Below are 20660 nucleotides of genomic sequence, written 5' to 3'. Positions count from 1 at the left end.
TGAGAATCGATTTGAGGGCACACTGTAATAGAGAGGACTAAATAAAAAAAAATCTCAAAATCATGAATGGCCATGTCAATGCCTGAGCTACGTCGTCTGTACTTTAGTCCTTTGGTGAGATTCAAATGCACATTCTATAAGTTTAAGGACTTAGATGACACCTCGTTCAAGTTTAAGAACCAATCAAGCATTTCATTACTTTAACGAAAACAAATTATAGATTCTAGTCCTCTACCATTAAGCACATACTCCACACACCCTAAAAAAACTTAGGGCTCCTTTGATTTGTAGGAAAAGTGTAGGAAATTTGAAGGATTTCAATCATATGGAAAAATTTCCTATGAAACCCTTTGAAACAAAGGATTGAATCCTATACTATCCTTTAAAATTCCTATGGAATGGATAATTCTATAGAGATTTTAGAGGAAAGTTAGCAAGAGGTCTAACCTCTTGGAAAGATTCCTTTGAGTCTATCTCTCTCATCCGATTCCTGCGTTTTTCCTGTGGTCCAATCAAACGGTCATTCCTGTGTTTTTCCTGTATTTTCCAATCCTCTGTTTTACACCTGCATTCCTGTCAGAATCCTACGTTTTTTTCCTATTCCTCCGTTTTTCCATTCCTGCGATTCAAAGGGGCCCTTAAAATCCTAGCTTCCTAAGGTGAAGTCAAGGAAAAAGGCAATAGACCAAAATACCCCTAATTAGCATGAAAGTTATATAGGTGAATGAGTAGATAAGGGGTATCGAATGGATAAAATTTCTCGATTCATGAATCGATGGTGACTAAAAAGATATGAGCTGGTTTATTTTGGGACATAGTTTAAACTCTAGAAGTTGATTGATTTTCGGGTAGAACGGATAATTATTAAAATTACGTTGCTAAAAAAGAAAAGAACCGTGGCCATTTACAACACCACACTGTGTACCTGAGCAATCGATCCTAGTCATAACAGTTTTGGTGTACATTCGGAGTTAGCAGTTCATATGACACGAGGGGTGGTTAAATGCAGCAGAGATGTGAGGTCTTGTACGAGAGTGGGGAGGAGACACTGATGTACTTGGAGTCAATGGCAGTAGTAACATATACTGCCGCACTTATTGCTGTGTGGGAGTAGGTCACTGCAGAGTAAACTCGCTGGCGTGGTGCAATTAAGGGAACCAAACCACGGCAACAAGCCAGTGACAGTGAGAATGCCAATGGAGGGAGGTGGAGGTTGAGGAGGAGGAGGAGATGGTGGTGGTGGAGGAGATGGTGGCAAGTAGGCCATAGTGCAGGTGTGTGAGGGGGTGAAACATGGCCCTGTCGGTGGGCATGGGCTTCTTCTTCCACCTCTCCCCCACCCCAAATCATCCTCACCATTCTCTGGAGTAGTTTAGACTGCTTCAACACACACCAAGCCAAGCCAAGCCAAAGCCAATCTAGCCGTGCTGCTTTCTCTCTCCTGTCACCTCTCTCCTCTGTTGGTCTCTCACTCTCTCACCATCTCCTCTTCTGTTCTTCTCTTGCTTGGCTTGGCCTGGCCTTCTCTCTTTCCTCAGGATGCATGGATGGATAGATAGATAAGATAGCTAGGTAGCTCTCTCTCAAGGAAACATTCCCCACTTTATGCCATAATAATTAATACTATTGTTGTTGTTAGCCATATTGTTATTAGTAGTAGCAGTATCACTAACCAAGCCATGCATACTACTACCACCACCACCACAATCCATGCTTTTGTTATCTAGCTAACCAAGAAACAATATAATCCCCTCTTTTCATTTGCTTCCTCCTCTTCTTGACTCCTTGAGGCCAACACCAAACCCTTCACCCCCTACTCCTCTTTCTATTCCACTACCAACACAAACCTACAACTTGTAAGTTATAAGAGCTCAACACCATCACCAACTCAAACCCTTCCTCCAAACTAGCAAAGGAAGGAGGAATCATCCTAATATTAGGCTACTAGCTAAGCTAGCTCTCTAGACCCTAGAGAGCTAGAGACGCCATGGAGTACAAGAGATCATCGCATGTGGAGGAGGAGGAAGAGGAGGAAGAAGAGGAGGACGACGAGGAGGAAGACGAGGAGGAGCAAGGTCACCATCAGTACACGACGGCGGCGGCGGCGGCGGCGCAGCAGCAGCTGCACCCGCAGGTTCTTGGCTCGTCGGCTTCCTCGCCGTCGTCGTTGATGGACTCCGCCGCTTTCTCGAGGCCCCTCCTGCCTCCCAACCTGTCGCTCGTGTCGCCGTCGGCGGCGGCGGCGGCGGCGCCCGGTGGATCCTACCTGCATGCGGCTCACCACCATGGGCAGGGAAGAAGGGTGGAGGCGCCTGGTGGGGAGAGCCAGCACCAGCTCCAGCGCCATCATGAGCCGGCGAGAAATGGCGTTCTTGGCGGCGTCGCCGGTGCTCACGCGGCGTCTACGCTTGCCCTCGTGGGTGGTGGTGGTGGTGGTCCGAGAGGCGGCGAGGGGGCGGCGGGCGAGGCGCCGACGTGGAGGTACAGGGAGTGCCTCAAGAACCACGCGGCGCGGATGGGCGCGCACGTGCTCGACGGCTGCGGCGAGTTCATGTCGTCCCCTGGCGACGGCGCCGCGGCGCTGGCCTGCGCCGCGTGCGGCTGCCACCGTAGCTTCCACCGCCGCGAGCCGGCGGTCGTCGCGCCGGCCTCGCTCTCGCTCTGCCCCGCCTCCGCCTCCGCCTCCGCCGCCGCCGGCCTGGTGTCCCTATCCCCCTCCGCGACGCCCACCGGCGCCAACTCCTCCCGGCTCATGCCGCTCCTCCTCGCCCCGCCGCACATGCAGAAGCGCCCGCCCGTCCTCCCCGTGTCCCCGGCGTCTGCGCCCGCCGCGCTGGCCGAGTCGTCAAGCGAGGAGCTGCGCCCGCCGCCGCTCCCCTCTTCCCACCCCCACGCGCACGCGGCCGCCGTGGTGGCGGCGTCGGCCTCCGCGCCGCCGGGGCCGAGCAAGAAGCGCTTCCGGACCAAGTTCACGGCGGAGCAGAAGGAGCGGATGCGTGAATTCGCGCACCGCGTCGGGTGGCGCATCCACAAGCCCGACGCCGCCGCCGTCGACGCGTTCTGCGCCCAGGTCGGCGTCTCCCGCCGCGTCCTCAAGGTGTGGATGCACAACAACAAACACCTCGCCAAGACGCCCCCGTCGCCGACATCGCAGCCGCCGCCGCCGCCGCTCCACCACGATCCTTCTCCTCCTCCCCCTCCTCACCACCACCACCACCACCATCACCACCACCACCCACCACAACACCATCAGCAGCAGCAGCAGCAGCATGATGCATGAGAGAGTGAGCGAGTAGAACAATGCAGAGAGGATGATGCATTAGCATTAGCTATTAATTAGCTCTCCTTTAGCTTTTCTTCTCCTGTGTAATTCTTCCAAGACTGCAGTAACCCTCCCTGTTGTTAAGTTTAACTCATGCAGCAGCATCAGTTACTTAGGAGAGTAGATGCATTGTTGCCATGAGAGGTAATTAAATCTGATCTTAGGACATGCATGCACGCATTGCTTTGCTTCCCTTGGATAAACATGATTAGGTTTAGCATGATAGAGCCAAATGCTAAGTGCATTTTAGGGCTTCTTTCTTCTCTCTCTTGCTAGTGCTAGTGGTAGTGCAGCAGTAGTGCATGCGCGGCTGTGCTTGTATGTAGTATTGTGTTGGAGTAGTAGCAGAATTCGCAGTGGCATTTGCAATGCAATGCTCTCTGCTGCCTATCTTGGCCTTGGGCACCACATGCTTTTGACTTTGCCTTTTGGGTTTGTAGGATTCCTTTTGGCAGAGGGTGTGTATTGTGCTTGTGCATTGTTGCTGCATGCATTGGGGTTTGGTACTTTGGTTTGGTGAGCGAGAGGGAGAGGGAGAGTGGAGGGGGTCCCTTTGGAGGTACTTAGGCATGGGGGTTTGTCATTTGGTGTGCAAAAGTACAATTAGGGGGGGTCATTAAAGGGAGTGTTTGTTTATGGCTTCTAAGCTTCTGTGCTGGGCTTTTCTTCTGTCCTGGCAGGGTGGGGACACCTCCACTGCCCTTGCTGCTAAACCCCCTTTCTTAAGGGCTTTTGCAGCCTTTTTTGGGGGGCAATTTTGTTTGAGCTGCTTCTAGCCTTCTGCCAAAGCTGTGTTTTTTTTCTTTCTCTCTTTCTTCCTTCCTCTCTCTCTTTCTCTGGTGGTGTTGGACTTTGGCCAGAAGGCAAGTGCATGTGAGAGTGGACTGTTGTGTCAGAAACTCAAAGGGGAAGAAAGCCCTGTGTTTTGAGTGTGTGTGTGTGTGTTGGATGTGGCCTATGCATAGTGAATGATGATATGTACTTGTCGGCAAATACAAGGCTTGGATTGGAGCCATTCAACTTTGCATTTGATGCGGTAAGGAGAAAGATGTGTTCTTGGTAATGACATTTCATCGCACCGTTTGTTTTCATGTCACCAACATGATATATATTGATGTTTCTGTCTTCATAGCCCTCCTGACTGGGGAGTATCTTAAATGTCATGTTTCAGGTGTCTTAATTAAATATCTAAAAATAAAAGTTTGACTAGCTACATTTTTTTTGCATAATCATAGACGCATCTTTAATAGAATATGCATATAATATAGTGGCATATTAAGCTAGGATTTTATGCATTCAATTTAGACTCTAGAAAAGGGTGGTAAAAACTTTAAAAATTTGATGTAGTATGGGAGCCTGTGAATGTTTTACCTTAACTAACATGTCAGCACTCAATAGGATTGCCAAGATAACAACCTGATGAAACTAATAAATATGACCCTCGAAACCTGCAGACACCGCGTGTACTTAGCTATAGTTCAGCTTTGATGGTTCCAAATGAGAGATCTCAGAACGATAGTATACTCCTAAAAGACGTGAGACCAAGCTTATTTATTCGATCGGAAACTACATCATTTATACGAATTATCATTGATACTGGGACCACTGAACCATACTGTGATGGCACTGTTGTTTTCTTTACTGCTCTTCTCAGTTTTGGCTCCCTTTACAGTTACATCTGGTCACGAGTGAAATAAAGCAAACATTTTCTTGATATATGAAGTGGAGTATAATGCCGTGAGAGCGTTATGTTGGTCAGGTTTCTGTAATTTCCAGTTGAATCTTGCTTGGGTAAATACACCGTTGTTTTAACTTGGAGGATGAGGATGGGGTTATGTCATTCGGGATTCTGATGGGGATGTTGTACAAGCTGCTAGAGGGAGAATTAATCATCTGCTTAGCTCCTTCCAGGCTGAACTTTTAGCTTGTGTGCATGGAGTCAGAGCAGCTGCATCTTTGGGCATTGGAAAGCTAATTTTGGAGTCTGATGCAACAATGGTCAAGCAAGCTATTTTAACAGCTGATTATGATCTCTTCGACTGCAACACTGTGATATGGGAACTGAAGCATCTGTTTTCTTCAAATTTTGTTTAAGCCAAGAAAACTATTTTAACAGCTGATTATGATCTCTCCGACTGCAACACTGTGATATGGGAACTGAAGCATCTGTTTTCTTCAAATTTTGTCTCTTTCCAGGTTAAGCCAAGAGAAGGAAATAGGGTAGCCCATAGACTCGCCTGTTTCTATGTCATCTTGTATTACAGACTTGGTTGCTGAGGATACCTCAGCTAATGAGTAACGAAACTTCGGGTTTGTTTTTTTTAAAAAAACTTTGATGTGTGCACCGTTCCGAGTTCCCCGTGAAAGCTCGAAGAAACCAGAAAAATAAGATCGATCCAGGTTAAAAGACTTGTGTTAGGGGCAAGACATAAGTGCAAATAATTAGATAAATCCTACACAGACGACATGCAGGTCTATCGGTAAGTTCAACTTTTCATCATCTATGATAATGAAGACAAAATCAAATTCTAACAAATAAGATGAATGGTTGAACCACTTCAGTCAAATAAGATTTTCAGCATGCGCATCTCAGTCTTACCTATTTGCCTGTCTTTCCATAAAAACCACCATAAATATGCTACAGGCAAAGAGATGGAACAAAATTGGAACCGGACAAGCCTAGGTCATACCCCCCCGCAAAGAAGAACATCAGTATCCGGTGTGTTCTAAATTTCAACTTCTATCGAAGTCAGCTGGAGGAAACTGACTATATCTCACTCCATTCCTCATATCAGAACATATATATGGGGACAGTAGATCTGAAAAGGACTGCTGCTTTCTGATAAAATCTATAACATTGCTCAAGTTGAAGTCTCAGAAGCAAGCTTGATGCGCTGATGATGCTCAGCCACTTTGTATTCAACTACCTCCATAAGCAACTGGGGATCCAACACACAGTCAGGGCGGCCATAAACAGCAGCTTGCACACTGGCCATAAGCTTCGCAATCTCTCTGCCAGAGAATCCATTGATCTTCCTGGCAGCCTCCCTGAGCAAATCATCACTTATGTCCTTAACTTGTATCTTCTGCCGTTGCTTTTTCAGCAGTGAGTCCCAAAACGAGTTTTTGCCATCTTCCTTGAGCATATAGTGGTTTAAGTATAACCTGAGCAGCTGGAACCTCTCCTCCTCCCCAGGTAAAGGGAACTCAATAACTTCATCAATGCGGTCCGTAATAGCAGCATCAAGATCACTAGGTCGGTTTGTTGCAAGGACAAGGACAATATCCCTCGACTGGTCTCCAGTTCGAAATAGTAGTGCATTGAGAGCACTCCGCTGAGCTTCGCTCATGTGGGTGCTGTTGCGCCTAGTAAAGTGCAAGGAAAAGCATGAGATTAAAGGAGAGATGTGAAATTTGGTCATTTGGTAAAATAAATTTATGATAAAGATTTGTTGTTTTGGGTTCTAACGAAGTTTGATTTAATTTGTTTGAATTCAGTGGCTGCAAAGAGATTGGATGTACTGTCAGGCTCAAAATTAGTTCAAGTCAAGCTTAAGAATTGGGAATATCCTCAGGATTAGCTCATTAACATGCATATCACTATCTGTGAAAAAAAAAATCAGTGGTCAGACAAATGCTTAAATATTAAGTTGTGAACATACTCGCACAAGAACGCATCAGCCTCATCAATGAAAAGCAGCATGCCCTTCCTTGACTTCTTAGCCCAGTCAAAAATTTGATGTATTTTGGTAACAGCTTCTGATCCTAAGGGTGCAACATCTCCTCCCGTCATCATGGCATAATCCAAGCCCTGTCACATAAAGGATGCAATGGTAAGATTATACAATTGTTGTATAACTGAAGTTGACGGATACATATTTTTGTATTAAAAAAATCCAGAAAACAAGGTTCTTTATAGAAGATCCATAAGTCTGATATTTCTCGAAGAATGGAGCAGAATAGATTAGCCGATTAGATCTATTGAAAACTTACAGATTTGCGTGCCATCTCCCTAGCAACTAATGTTTTCCCAGTTCCAGGGGGACCATAGAACAGCATGTTGCGAAATGGTGCATCGTGCGACTTTGTATTTGCAGTAGCTCGTGCAAGATGTTCAATCCTCCGTTTCAGTGAAGGATGAAGAATAACATTCTCAAAGCCTGCACCTCCTGACAGAGATGCTGAAGTAGATTTGAGAGCCTTAAACCTTGAAAGTGGAAACTTTGGCATAGATGATTCACGGATCAGTGAAGGTTGACCCAAGATTCTATTAATGTAACCCCATGTAACTTTTGCTCCTTCCCTAAAGTACAAAAGAGTAAATAAGAACATGACATGTCTCAAACAATTTTTGCTGACAAGGGAAAGATGAAGTCAAGCTGTGAAGTGGTTTTGTGTGTATGCATACTTCAAAAGTAAATTCAGAATGAAATCCAGATAAACCTGGTAGTATAAATTCCAGCAGCGAGCGCAGTAACTCCTCCAACACCCATCAATAATTTACTCCTGTCAGTCAACAGCATCCTAAACCCACCTACAAGTTCACATTAGAAAATAAGTTTGAATGAAAAATAAAGTATCGGTTATCAACATTCCCATGACAATTACATGAAAATGAAGAACAGATGTGTCACACAGTAAATATTATTAATTTTGACATGAGACCATAGTTTCACTTAAATAATAATAAAAGGAACAATGAATATGTGGTGGTGCGATTTCACGTGATGACATTTCCACACAATTACTGGACACCATAACCACTAAAAACAGAGAGAAATATCTATGTGAGAATGCCAATGATATTGTCGAATTGAGAAAATTCCTAGAATACAGGGAAAAGGAGATTACAAACCTAAGAACTTCAATAATGACTGATCAAAAAAGGCATACACATTTACTATGAGTAACCAGCAATAGTAGCAGAACCAAAAGGAATTCAAGATTAAATTCGTAAGGATTGTCACTAGCAGGAAAATAAATACCTTCAATGTGTGAAAAAGTAGTATTTATTGCAGCAATCCACTTCTCTTTGTCACCATTTATACGTTCCAGGAGCATCTTTCTGTTGTAGTCTTCTAAAGCCTTTGCTTCACGAGTAAGGGCTTCACCTTTTGCTTCAGCGTTAGCTTGGATATTTTGTTTCTTTAAGAGAGCCTTTTCTTTCTCATCCTCTAGCATTTTTTCTAAAATCTTCTTTTCTGTGGTACGCCTAACTTCTTCTTTCCTAAGGGCAGCTGCCTCTTGCATCTTCACAAGTTCTGCATCCTGTCGCCTTTGTGCTTCACGCTCCGTCTGGAAAAAAAAAACACTTGATTAAATGATGCTGTGCTGTTAAAGCACCATTTGCCATTAAAGAAGGTAAACAGAGGGGGGAGTCAATACCTGCATTCTTTTCCTAGCTAATTCATCGTCATAACGTAACTTTTGTGCCTCTGCTTGAGCTTGCTGCTGCAAACTCTCTCTGAATTTTTCACCTTCTTTCTGTTGCCTCTCCTGTGGACCAGATATCGAGCATCAGAGGATAAACATGAGTAGATTGCTAACAATCTAAAGCTTTCCATTTTATGCCATGATATCTCATAGGATGTCTTTGCCATTCAAAAGGGCCAAGGCAGAATTGAATGTTTTGCATGTTTACTGTTTCAGTTTCTATTTCTTTTTATAAAGGAAGCTTTAGTGATCTTAGATAATTACATCAATATTGATATAGCCACTCTAAGATCACTCCAAGCCTCTGCATAACTAGGGTGCACATAGCCTATCTCTCTGAGTGAAAGATAAAAACCAATCTGCAATTGGGATGTGCCACGTCAGCAAATAAACCTCAACGTGTTGGTACATGGTTTGGTGAAAAACGACCATTGATTAAGGAGGGAAAAGACACAAACGCAATAGTCAATATATGGGGTATTCGGTGTCTAGACCCTTCGAGCGCCTTGGTGAATGAAAAATATAAAAGAAAAAAAAAAGGTGCAGGCCTGAAGTCATGCGAGGGATGCGAGGAGGCGAGCAGCGGCCGCATGGATCTGGCGGCGTCGTATAATGGAAGGGAAAAATACAGTGTCAATCAGAATAGAAGCAACTCCACATATACAGGCAATTAATTGGCTTTTCTAGCTCTGTCAAAGAGCATGCTTTTTTCATTCAATACTAATATCTTATTGATCTAAAGACCTTTTCTTTTCTTTTTCTCTTTTTACATCACACAAACATAATTTAATTTAATGCTAATTTCATCGACATAGCGATACTTTCTTTTCCCTTTTCCTTTTTTTTTGGGGGTCTATGGGAGTAGTCATAAACTCAATTCTTATCTGGGGATTATTATTATTATTACTATTATTGCGGCAGAACATTACTACATGAGGACATGGCTACATATAAAACTGACTAACAGCGTTCAGAGATGATCATAACAGGGTGTGCAACCATGCATATAAGCAACTCTATGCCTAGGAGTCAGGTTCTTTGTTTTTCTTCATTTGCATCTTTAATTACGCTATACATGCCCTCTTAAATAAAAAAATCACACTTTAGCACAGCCCCCTTTCATATGTATCTTTAGTACTCCCTCCATCTACTTTTGATAGTCATATTTCATCTTGGCACACAGACCAAGGATAAGTAATTCTACTTATCATCCATTTAAATATGCTACTAGTCATTCCTCGTAAACAAGCGATTCATTAATATTTACATTTCTCAATGCCCATGTAGCCAATCATGTGTGGAAGAATGAAGAGTCATGCATTAAATCCAAGAAAGTCATTAAGATGATAAGTTGTTGGATTGAAATATGCCTATCAAAAATAAAATTTTCAGATTTGGAAATATGACTATCAAAAGTAGATGGAGGGAGTAATGTTTTATCTCACCCTGTATTGTCACTAGACCAATTTTTAAAGATGGAGATGCTGGACAACAAACTTTATGCGAAGAACATGTTATCAGGAAAATTAGACCCTAATCATCTAATATTTAATATTTTTTTTACTTTTTTCCCGTTGCAACGCACGAGTCATCTTCTAGTGATTATTGAAAAAAGAGAAAAATAAGGGCGACATAACCAACAAATATCATGCCACAGCAAACTACAACCACAATTGATCTTTCATCCTAGCTTCAAGCCCCAAGATATTTATGGCCTCACTAGTAAAGGTATGATTCACCAAATAGACTAACGGTGATAACGTGGTGCTGACGACTCATCAGCACTCAAAGCAAGAACAAGTTAGATGAAATTGACTGCTACTTTTCTGTTAGTCAATCACTGGAACTGCAGAGAAATCAATCTTCTGACATTTTGGCCATGTTTGGCATACCACATTGAATTACTTGCATCTAGGAAGGGGCAAAAGGCACTCACAATGTCCCTGAGGTGTTGTTGGATGATGTACTGAACCTTCTCGGCCTCCAGCTCCGCAAGCCGGGTCTTCTCCTGCATGCGCATCAGCTCAAACAGCTGCAGGCCAAACCAACCACACGAGAGGCAGAAAGCGTCAGTAGGTGGGGGCAAACCCCGCATTAGGTCAAAACAACAAACACCTTGCCTGCTTCGCGTATTTCGACGAGTTGAGCTTCCGCAGCAACCTGGCCGCCCGCTCCAGGCTCTCGGGGTCGAACCCGCTGGAATCCACCTCGACGGCCACCTCCGTGCCAGAGTCCTCCGAAGCAGCGGCGGCGGCGGCGGCGGCGGGAGGTGGAGGCGGGGGGGAGCTGCGGCGGAAGAAGGAGTAGCCGCTGTCCGCGTAGGCGACGTCGGCGAGCGACGCCGCGGACGCGGCAATGACGGCCGCCGCCGCCGCCGTCCGCGACCGGAGGCGCCACATGGAGTCGGTGGGAAGCGAGGGTTTTCGTGGGGGTTTTGGAGAGTTCGGCGGCGAACTAAAAAAGAGAGAGGGAGAGGAGGAGGAGGAGATTGGAGAAGGGGAGATGTGATTTTCGCCTTTTCTTTCGGGAAGCTCTCTTTCTTTCTTGCGTTCCAATCCAAACGAGAGCAATAGAATCCGGGCTGGGCCTCCACTGTAGATTTTTCGCTTGGATCGGCCCAAAACGAGGCCCAAACTGCGTGAATTCCTCCATTTCAAAGGGAATTAACACGAGATACTTTGGCGCCTCAGTTATTATTAGTTAATAACACGGGATTTTTTTTGTAAATTTCATAGGAATTAGCTTATCTCTTCGCGGAATTCCTATGGAATTGCTCCATTCCACAGGGAAATTTTATGTAAATTTCGCCTTTTGCAAAATTCCCATGAATTCTTCCATTCCCAAGGGAAAGTTAACATTTGCCTTGATAAATGTCCACTTTGGCTCTTGGCTTGATGTTCATCAACGAATCACATCCTATTGATATTCGGCATTCCATATTACGCTCTTATTATAATAGATGCTGATTACTCATAATTTCAAATGACCTCGCATGGTCTATCACGACAAAGCATTCACTCGCCCTTCGCCACCGGATTCAGTCCATCGGCACCAAAACTTTTGCTTGCTCTTCACCTCCATGAGGTCCATTTTAGCCAAGTCGTGCTTGTCATAGATAGTCACTTCATGCCCATACCCTGCATTGTCAATGTCTTCATTTGCTCCTCATCAAACTATAATGTCCATCTTCTAATTTCAATCTTTTAATTTGATACCGGAACTCAACATAATCTCACCAAACTTATCACGAAAATAGTATGTTCCAAAAATCACCAAAATAATGATCGCACACTTAGGATTATAGATCTTCCAATCTCCCCTTACAAGGCAACTTTAGGGCATAGATATTTCGATTATAACCTGTATGACACCAAGATAAGTTCAAGTACAAAAATACATTTTGAGAGTTCAACGACCTAGATAAAGAGAAACAAATAGAGTGGCTCATGTGTTAGCCCAATTGGCAATGAGTATAGGTCATGTGGGAAGTGGAGACTATGTGCTTCCGCAATAATCTAGACTTAAACCAGGAATGTAACCTCTTATATAGTCACTAATAAAGCTCTCCTTTTAACCTCAAAAAGAAAATAGCGCACGCAAAAACTATTAGGTTCACTAACCAATACGAAAACCGCGAGAGAAAAACTGACCTAGTTGACCCATCCTCTCCTAGTCGTCCTCCTGTTCCCAACCCATAAAAAATCACTAAAAATATAGAGAGAGAAAAATATGAGAGGAGTTGGGAAAAAAGAAAAAGACGGATAAAAAAAATTAAATCATGTTCCTCATATTTGGGGAGAAAAACAAATAGTTTGAAAAAAAGGGAAAAAGACGGGAGAGAAAAAATTAAACCGTGTTTCCCCTATCCGGGAGGAAAAAAAATTGAACCACATTCTGTGCGGACCATCTTGTTTCTCATCCCCGTTGCAACTTGCAATACATGACATGTGACTAGTCTGAAAAAAAAAAACTGAGATTCAGGGGGGTGGATAGGTGACCGTGCTAACTTATCTCAATTTTCCCCTAAAAATAACTTATCTCAAATTTACTTAAGCTACAATTATTCACAATGATGGGATCAAATCCTCCGCCCCTAGAGTTCAAGGACTGTACATGCTGAACAATCAACTATGCAAAAAAAAAAAAACTCTTAGAAAAACGTATGCAAGAAAAACGTTTTTTCATTTTTTATGTGATACCTGCTTAGGGGTACTGTTGACAAAGAACAACTTAGGATCTGTTTACTTTAATGCCAAAAAAACCTTACCAAATTTTGGTATAGTTGCCAAAATTTTGGCAGGATTTCTTATATAGTTACCAAAATTTGGCAGCAAACTAAATGTAGCCACTTTTTTTGATAACTTTACCAAAATTTGGTAAGATTTTTTTTAGCATCAAAGTGAACAGGCTCTTAGCCAAGAGAAATTGGAATGGTAGTTTGAGATATTATTTTTTATGAAAAATGAGACTATTCAATATCTTTTCATAGAGTGTCATTTTGCAAAATTTCTTTGGAGAGCTGTTCAGGTTTCATCTGGTTTATATCTCATATATTTAAAAATTGGCTTGTGGGGGTTGATAAAAAAACCAGTAAACTTATTTTTATAGGAGCATCTACTATATGTTGAGCTATAGGGTTGAGTAGGAATGATATTGTTTTTGACAAATCACCACCTATGTCCTATATGCAGATTCTTTTCAGGGCAACATATTAGCTTTGGTCCTGGGCACAACTATAAAAGTATGATGAAGACTATAAGCTTTTGAAGTCTGCATGTCGTAATCTTGAGACGACAGTTATGCATCCTTTTGTCAACTTCGGATGGAGATTCACAAATAAAATTTAATAATTATGCGCTCTTTATCTTGTGTTGGCATTTATGAGTTTGTGTTCGCTTTATGTTTGGAAGAGTTTTTTTAAGTTCTCTTTAAGTTGCACTCGTTTTGAGTGATTTCGTGTAATAATTGGTTGTAACTCGTTTGAGCAAAGGCTAGGATGGATTTCTATTCCATTATTATCTTAAAAAATAAAAAATAAAAACGAGGTATAGCGGTACTACAGCCTACAGGCTACATCTAGGTTGCGGAGACCTAATAATACCCGCCAAAGACTGTGCATGTGGATATATGGTCTACGAAATCACAATGCAGATTCCTTAAGCGGGTCTTAGCCGACCAACCTGGTGTCGATTTCCATTGTACATTTTAACCTGAATCGACAATGACATGGCAACCGTCGTGCAATTATACAAGCTTAGCTTGCCTTGCGTCCTCTTGTTACATGGTGTAACTAACTTACCCTACACCCAGTTGTTATACTTGCTTAGAGTGTTCTTGTTATACAAGCATACAACTCATTGCTTGCTAGTTGCTACGTACACTTGCATGGTGCATCTGACGCCTGTGATCATCGAGTTGTTTTTTTGTCCATGGATGCTAGTATTACTCAGGACTGATCGATCTTATCATATCTTCCACGATCACAAGTAGACTGCTGCTCTAGCTTTGCTTAGGGACCACGCTGCCGACAGAGCTGGATCATGGCCCTCGCCTATCCAAGATGGCTATTTTTTCCTTATCTTATGACTATTGATGAGTACTTAGACATGGATTCGGTACATTGCATCCAAAAGCCCTGAACTTTCGTTAGCGTCCAAATCCTGTCGCACTGTCGCGGTATCGTGCAACCCCGCAGCATCATCTTTACGACTCAACAACATAATAGATTAATAATACCTCCGTCTCAGGTTATAAGACGTTTTTAACTTTAGTCAAAGTCAAACTGCTTTAAGTTTAACTAAGTTTGTAGAAACAAGTAGTAACATTTTCAACCCAAGACAAATTTATTATGAAAATATATTCAATTATTTATTTGATAAAACTAATTTAGTATTATAAATATTACTATATTTTTCTATAAACTTAGTTAAACTTGAAATAGTTTTACTTTGACCAAAGTCAAAATGTCTTATAACCTGAAATGGAGGGAATAGTTGACAAGTTGGTACACAATCACAATGACACAATGGGAGTTCGCAAAGTAAGACAACATGAAGATAGATATATAGTAAGAACATGTGAACTTTAGATCGCAGAGAAGATTATAAACTTTCCATCAGATATTACATATACAGCATCGTCAGATGGAATACAACAGTATAATTCAGCAAACCAGTCATAGCTCAATTGAAACTAAGTTACTAACTACTGGTCTATTAGGGCCAGTTCTGATTCACACACGCGCATAATAGAAAACATAAACGAAATAGTTAAGGTAGCATCTGCAGGGACAGTCGATCATATGTGTCGGTCTTGCTGGAACTCAGGCTGCTTTCGGCTTTCGAGATGTCAATGTCACATTCACTGAAAGTTGTGGTACCTCCTCCTGCAACAAGAAAAGAAATTAAAACAGCAATAATAAACCCATTTATTCATCTTCTCCAACGGAAAGATGAAGATAAAATGTTACCACTTCCATGCAAGACAAGAAAAGCCCCACTATTTGAAAGCGCTTTATACCCGTCATAAAGGCGAAAAACTTTAAGATGGTGGGGTTCTATGTTGCTTTTCCTGCAACTCTTCGGTAAAAGATGCATATGGTTGCTTAATGCTGTGCTAGGTTCCATTCTCATGGGGCCTTTCTCTTTCTGGAGAGGAATCCAAAGGCAGGTTCCAAAAAGATGGATACAATTCTTGGCGCCTTTGCCTGTCTATTTTCTCACAGACGCACACAACTAGAGTAATCAAATTAAAAAGCAAGTGTGAAGCAGTGCAGACATACTGATAGAAAGAATGCCAATTGTTCACTTGCATAAACGATTTTCTGGGCCACGAGACTAGGGCCTTACAATATGTAGTTATGAGTCCTGGCCTACTTATCCTTCCAGCAGAGTGCACACTCATCTCTTCAACAAATAATTGAATGGCCGAGTTATGTTTAATAGCTAGGAACTAGCTAGGACTACTAGATTATCTCCATATCTTTCCCCAGATTAAAGAATTTAGAATCGAAACCAAATTAGATCAGATGGGCAGATGATGTTGAATTTGCATATTGCCTGCAGTTTCCCGTACAGAATATTTCCATCTAGTTAAATTTGCATGTTGCCAAACAAAGCATGTAATTGACAATTAGACAAGGGATGGCAAAAGGAAATAATGTCTTTTCTCATTGAAATAAAGTCCCAACAAACATAGAGCAAAAAACAGGAAGAAAATAGCACAACTTGTTACCAGTAATTGTAATAAAGAGATACGACAATTGTAGTTTAGATAAGGCCAAAAAAAAGGCACTTTGAAGAGCTAGTAAAATTTCAAGTTTTCATAAGAATGTCTAATTAACAAACTAATGGCACGACTTGAGAAACAAGTCGCCTCCAGCTAAATCCTAAGAACAATTGTTAGCCTTACTTTGTGGAAATCACATGGTAAGGATAACCAAAGGTTGTGTCCACACACACAAGCAAAATAACTAGAAATGCTAGCTAACGGAACAAAGCAGAACAAGCAATAAAAACATGTTGCAGATTAGAAGGGAAAAGATAATCAAGGTGGACAGCAGAATATAGTAAGCTAGAAACAATAAAATGAACAAAAGCCTCTAGCTCAAGTAAACATATACTCATGAGTCATGGCCTGTGTAAATAACTTCATAAGAAGAGGATGTACAGGGTAATGATGGTGCATATATGGAACGATCATGAAGAGAGTGATGAGCCACCAAATTACCTCTGGTCCTCATTGGCACTGCCCCGAGAGTTGCTGCTGCTGCTGCTGCTGCTGCTAGCATTGGAGCTGTTGTAATGGGATCCTTGATGGCCTCCTGTAGAGTCAATGCGATCCACGTCCTTGATCAGCTTTTCATAGTGCCTCTTCACATCATCAACTGACTTTCCACCACCAACTGCCCGTGCCACATTCTGCCAGCGATCTGGCGTATCCCTGTCATATATTGCCAGCGCCCTCTCAAACACCTTATTCTGCTTTGTTGTCCAGGATGAACTCATCCTCCTTCAAGAAAGGCCAAGGTCCTAGAAATGGCTACTGTTTATGGTTGCTTGTATTTCAATGGAACAAAGAGTGAACATGGTGCTGCTATTTATACAGAGGGGCCAAGAAAAATACCCTGTAATGGTGGTGGTGGTGTCACTGGTGTAGTGGTGTGGTGTGAACCATGTTGATGGGAGTACCAAAGAGGTACTGTATCATTTATTTGGAATCTATAGACGTGTACCACAGAGGTTTGGCCTTCTAATACCCCCTCTGCCACACCCCAACCCTAACACACATATGAAGAAAAAAAGAACTATTTAGAGAGATCATTTATCCTTTGATCCCTGTTTGGGACAATGTGTTAAGGGTGCATTTGATGGTTAACATATGCTAGGTAATATGTTATCACTATGTGAAGGTATTGGCACTAACAACTTGTAGAATGTTTCAAGTAAAGGTGATTTATGGTACTGATTCAAGTCAACTGAATGGCTGTAGAAACCATAAAATGTGTATCAATTCAGTGATTACGACAAGCGAATAGTTTTTGGAATAGAAGCTGTGGCTATGAAGCCTTCCAGGTAAAAACAAAAGACTAGAAATTTGTATTAACATCCTCCCCTCTCAAACAGAAATGTTCAAATATTTTTTTTTATTTTATCACAATCTAAATGATGAGACATGTGCAAGTCCTAAACAGTTTATTGAATGCTTGTATTATATTCATTTTTAGTAGAATTAGAACCTTTATATTCAAATCAAGAGGACAAAAAGACTGCAGATTGTCTTGTGCAATGCACATATAGCAGGCCAGTCTTCACTATAACCTTCACTCTGCAGCTTCACTGAACCTATTTAAAGGAAATGCCAATAAAATGAGTAGGAACGGACACACATTAAATATATGCCTATTTGGACTTCCTCTAATTGAGGAAAATAAGCTTTTATTGCGCCAGAAAGGATAGAAGTACTTATCTACCCCTTCATATTTCAACTAAACTAATCTGTCATGGTGCTAGAAAAGAATGACATGCGAACCAGATATATTATTCAACTGCGATATGTAGTCAAACAAAACAGATAAAAACAATCCATATCAACACCTAGAATTCAACCCCTTTGCGCATAATGACGACATACTGGAGATATTCAGTCAAAATGTTCATAGACAGAAACTATATTGAAAATAGCTATTTCATTCAAACATTAAGTCACTTTGATGTCCAGTCACAGATAATTGACATTTTGGAAATTGACATGTAAGTTTGGGTTTGGCCATTAATTTCTACTGTAACATGTTTACGGAATATAAATATATCATGAACACATTTTTCAAGAAAAACTTACATAAACCTTTTTTTTCAATGTAATTGCAGTCATCCCAAAATGTCACTAACCTTGCTGGTGGGAGCAATATAGGTTTATTCTAGTAAAAAATATGTAAATAGGATCTAGTGTACAATGAAGTGCCATAACTAGATTCATGGGATAACTGCATGTTATGCGAGAGGATACATACTTACATGTTTGATTTCCGTAGCACAGTGATTGGTAGATAGTTCAGGGTACTATGAACCTCCAGATTTTCTATAAAAAGAAAATGACAGATCTGATCCAAGCATGATCCAAACAGTCTAAGGAATTTCTTTTCTGGTAACCCTGTAGGATGGTGAAATTACCACTTATTATAACAATGGTCCATTCCATGTAGAAAATCATGTTTTATTTCTCTTTCTTGGTGAACATTCCAATGGCATCATTCCATAACTTTCTTTTCTCAAAGGACTAATTGTTCAAGAGAACTTCAAAAGCTATACAAAATGAATTCGCTGAACATTTCTAAATGGTTTGTTCCTGCCGAAATGCGATTTGGTAGTTCAGTTTTTTTTTAACATTGTAAATTCTTAGCATTTACTTCAGATTTTTGTTCTTTCATCTTAGTCCTCAGGACTTCCAATTAAAATGAAAGTCCTGCCACGTCTACATTTTGGCCAACATCAAATAGTTGACTAGGCCACAAACTGGAAGTTTTTAATAAGAGAGAGGAACAGGTCATCCAGTTATGATGATGAGAGTTTAGAATAGGTTATGCCTGAAAGTGTGGATTACAAAATACTTACTGGCTCCTTTACATCAGTCGCATCAGCAAAAACAAAAGTCACCTGCACATATGCGAATCTCCCACGTGATAATTCAAATCGTCAACATCCTAAGGTGTGGACGATGGGGAAGAACCCCCACCATGCAAGTGGCCAAGATTCTTGTATTACATGGGATACAAATCTCTACAGTCAAGTACCAGGGTGCTCTCTTGGCAATAATCTATTCTACGGATTTGGTACTTGAAAACAAAAGGACTCATATATTTATTTGAATATTTATAACTCAAACTTACCAGCCAAGGGTATTGGATTTCCTGATCACGTTGACTAACAATATCAGCCTGTCATGATATGTGGTGCATTGAGAAAAATAATATGAAAGATGAAACAAGCTAAGAAAATTTATGATCAAATGAACCAAACTCCTAGCACTCCCAAAGAAAAACTTCTGATATTTTTCTGATTAATCATGTATTTACCTCTGCAAGTAAGCATGTAATTATGTGACGGTGACATCATAAGAACAGGATCCACACCATATACTAATATAGCACATCAAAGATTGGATTCCCAACATAGATGTGCACTTGATGAAAAGTAGGGAACCCAGCAGGAAACTGGAAAAGGTACCTGATAATTAATCTGTGGCATAGGAGCTAAAGAATGATGCCTGATTGCCTGGATAAGAATCATAAGATGCGATAAAGCCACTGTGAGAGGAGGAGGCGACGAAGTATAGATAGATTAACTAGAATAAGATCTAGCTGATCTCGGGGCTCTGATGTTTCCTTCTTCTTGCAGGGAACAATTGGTCCAATTTTGTGTAGACAGCAGGTTGGCACGTAGGGTCGTATCATTGGCCCGGTGATCTCGTTTTCAGCGGCCAAATCGTACGAAATGCCGACTTCCATTCCCTCCCCCATCCTAGATTCCCCCGTGTGTCTCGTCTCGCGGCCACAGAATCAAAGCATCTTCGCTACCCCCAGACTTAGATTACGCGCAAACGAACGATGCTATGATAGTGGAGGCCGGGGGAAAATCCTCACCTCACAGTTACCTCCAATGGCCGTCGGCTACGAAACCCACGGAAGCCGCGAGCGAGCAACCATGCCCGTGGCCAGCCCATGGCCTCCCGCGTTTGGAAGGACGCCGTTGCCCACCGCCGCCGCCGCCGCCGCCGCCGTGGAGAGAGAGAGAGAGAGAGGCGAGGCGGAGGAGAGGACACGCGCGAGCCGGAATCCCCAGGCTTCCCGCTGGGCCGTTCGCTGCGAGGGCCTGGAAAATGGGCTGCGGCCCATTTTACGAGCAAACTGGCCCAGCCGCACACTGGCGGCCACGGCCTATTCTCGGCGTGGCTGCGCTGCGATTGTTTTTTTTTTTTGAACTTTTTTTGAACATTGTGGTCATGACAACTGGATTGGCGTGGCAAAACTACGCTATCACGTCGGTCAGAATCTCGGCATGGCCACGTTATGCTTGCAATTTTACTTATTTTTTGAACTTTTAAATTTTAAAAATAAACCATTTTAAAACTTACTTTCAATATCTAAACATTTTGGCCACGCCAATCGGACTGGCGTAGTAAAACGACTGGCGTAGCAAAACAATGTCACGCCAGTGGCTAGCGTGGTAACTTTATTTGGTCACGCTATATTTTTAAAATTAGAAAATAAAAAAAATCCTGCGCTTGCCATATTGTGTGGCGAAACGTGTGGTTTGACGACATGAGCGGCGCCGATGGGCGCAGCCGTAGGACGGGTTGGTTTGTCCGGTCGTTCGGATGTCCGGGTCAATCCCGGGGGTTGGCATTC

General features: G+C 42.2%; 3 protein-coding genes across 4 annotated transcripts; 1 reads left to right on the top strand and 2 right to left on the bottom strand.

Annotated features, from left to right (window-relative positions):
- The first annotated feature begins 1264 nt into the window (after positions 1–1264).
- Positions 1265–3498, top strand: LOC127762294 (zinc-finger homeodomain protein 7). Its single transcript, XM_052286740.1, has one exon. It carries the CDS (start codon positions 1988–1990, stop codon positions 3278–3280), a length of 1293 nt encoding a protein of 430 aa, XP_052142700.1. The 5' UTR covers positions 1265–1987; the 3' UTR covers positions 3281–3498.
- Positions 3499–5307: 1809 nt separating this feature from the next.
- On the bottom strand, positions 5308–11249 carry LOC127762293 (uncharacterized). Its single transcript, XM_052286739.1, has 8 exons — positions 10876–11249; positions 10692–10787; positions 8708–8818; positions 8308–8617; positions 7766–7856; positions 7316–7625; positions 6985–7133; positions 5308–6688 (listed from the first exon to the last, which is right to left on the bottom strand). Exons 1-8 carry the CDS (start codon positions 11152–11154, stop codon positions 6184–6186), a joined length of 1851 nt encoding a protein of 616 aa, XP_052142699.1. The 5' UTR covers positions 11155–11249; the 3' UTR covers positions 5308–6183.
- Positions 11250–14844: 3595 nt separating this feature from the next.
- On the bottom strand, positions 14845–20104 carry LOC127763459 (protein RADIALIS-like 3). Of its 2 annotated transcripts, none has more exons than XM_052288164.1 (3): positions 19896–20104; positions 16484–16696; positions 14845–15140 (listed from the first exon to the last, which is right to left on the bottom strand). In XM_052288164.1, the coding sequence occupies exons 1-3, from the start codon at positions 19973–19975 to the stop codon at positions 15116–15118; spliced, it is 318 nt and encodes a 105-aa protein (XP_052144124.1). In that variant the 5' UTR covers positions 19976–20104; the 3' UTR covers positions 14845–15115. The 2 variants fall into 2 exon arrangements, with proteins under 2 accessions (XP_052144124.1, XP_052144125.1); XM_052288165.1 differs by lacking the exon at positions 19896–20104 and adding an exon at positions 16880–17486 and having other exon boundaries at positions 16484–16785.
- Positions 20105–20660: the final 556 nt, after the last annotated feature.

Source organism: Oryza glaberrima, chromosome 2 (assembly GCF_000147395.1).
Source record: "Oryza glaberrima chromosome 2, OglaRS2, whole genome shotgun sequence".
NCBI lineage: Eukaryota > Viridiplantae > Streptophyta > Magnoliopsida > Poales > Poaceae > Oryza > Oryza glaberrima.
Note: the sequence above shows the minus strand (reverse complement) of the source record. Positions and strands in the feature narration are given on the sequence as shown.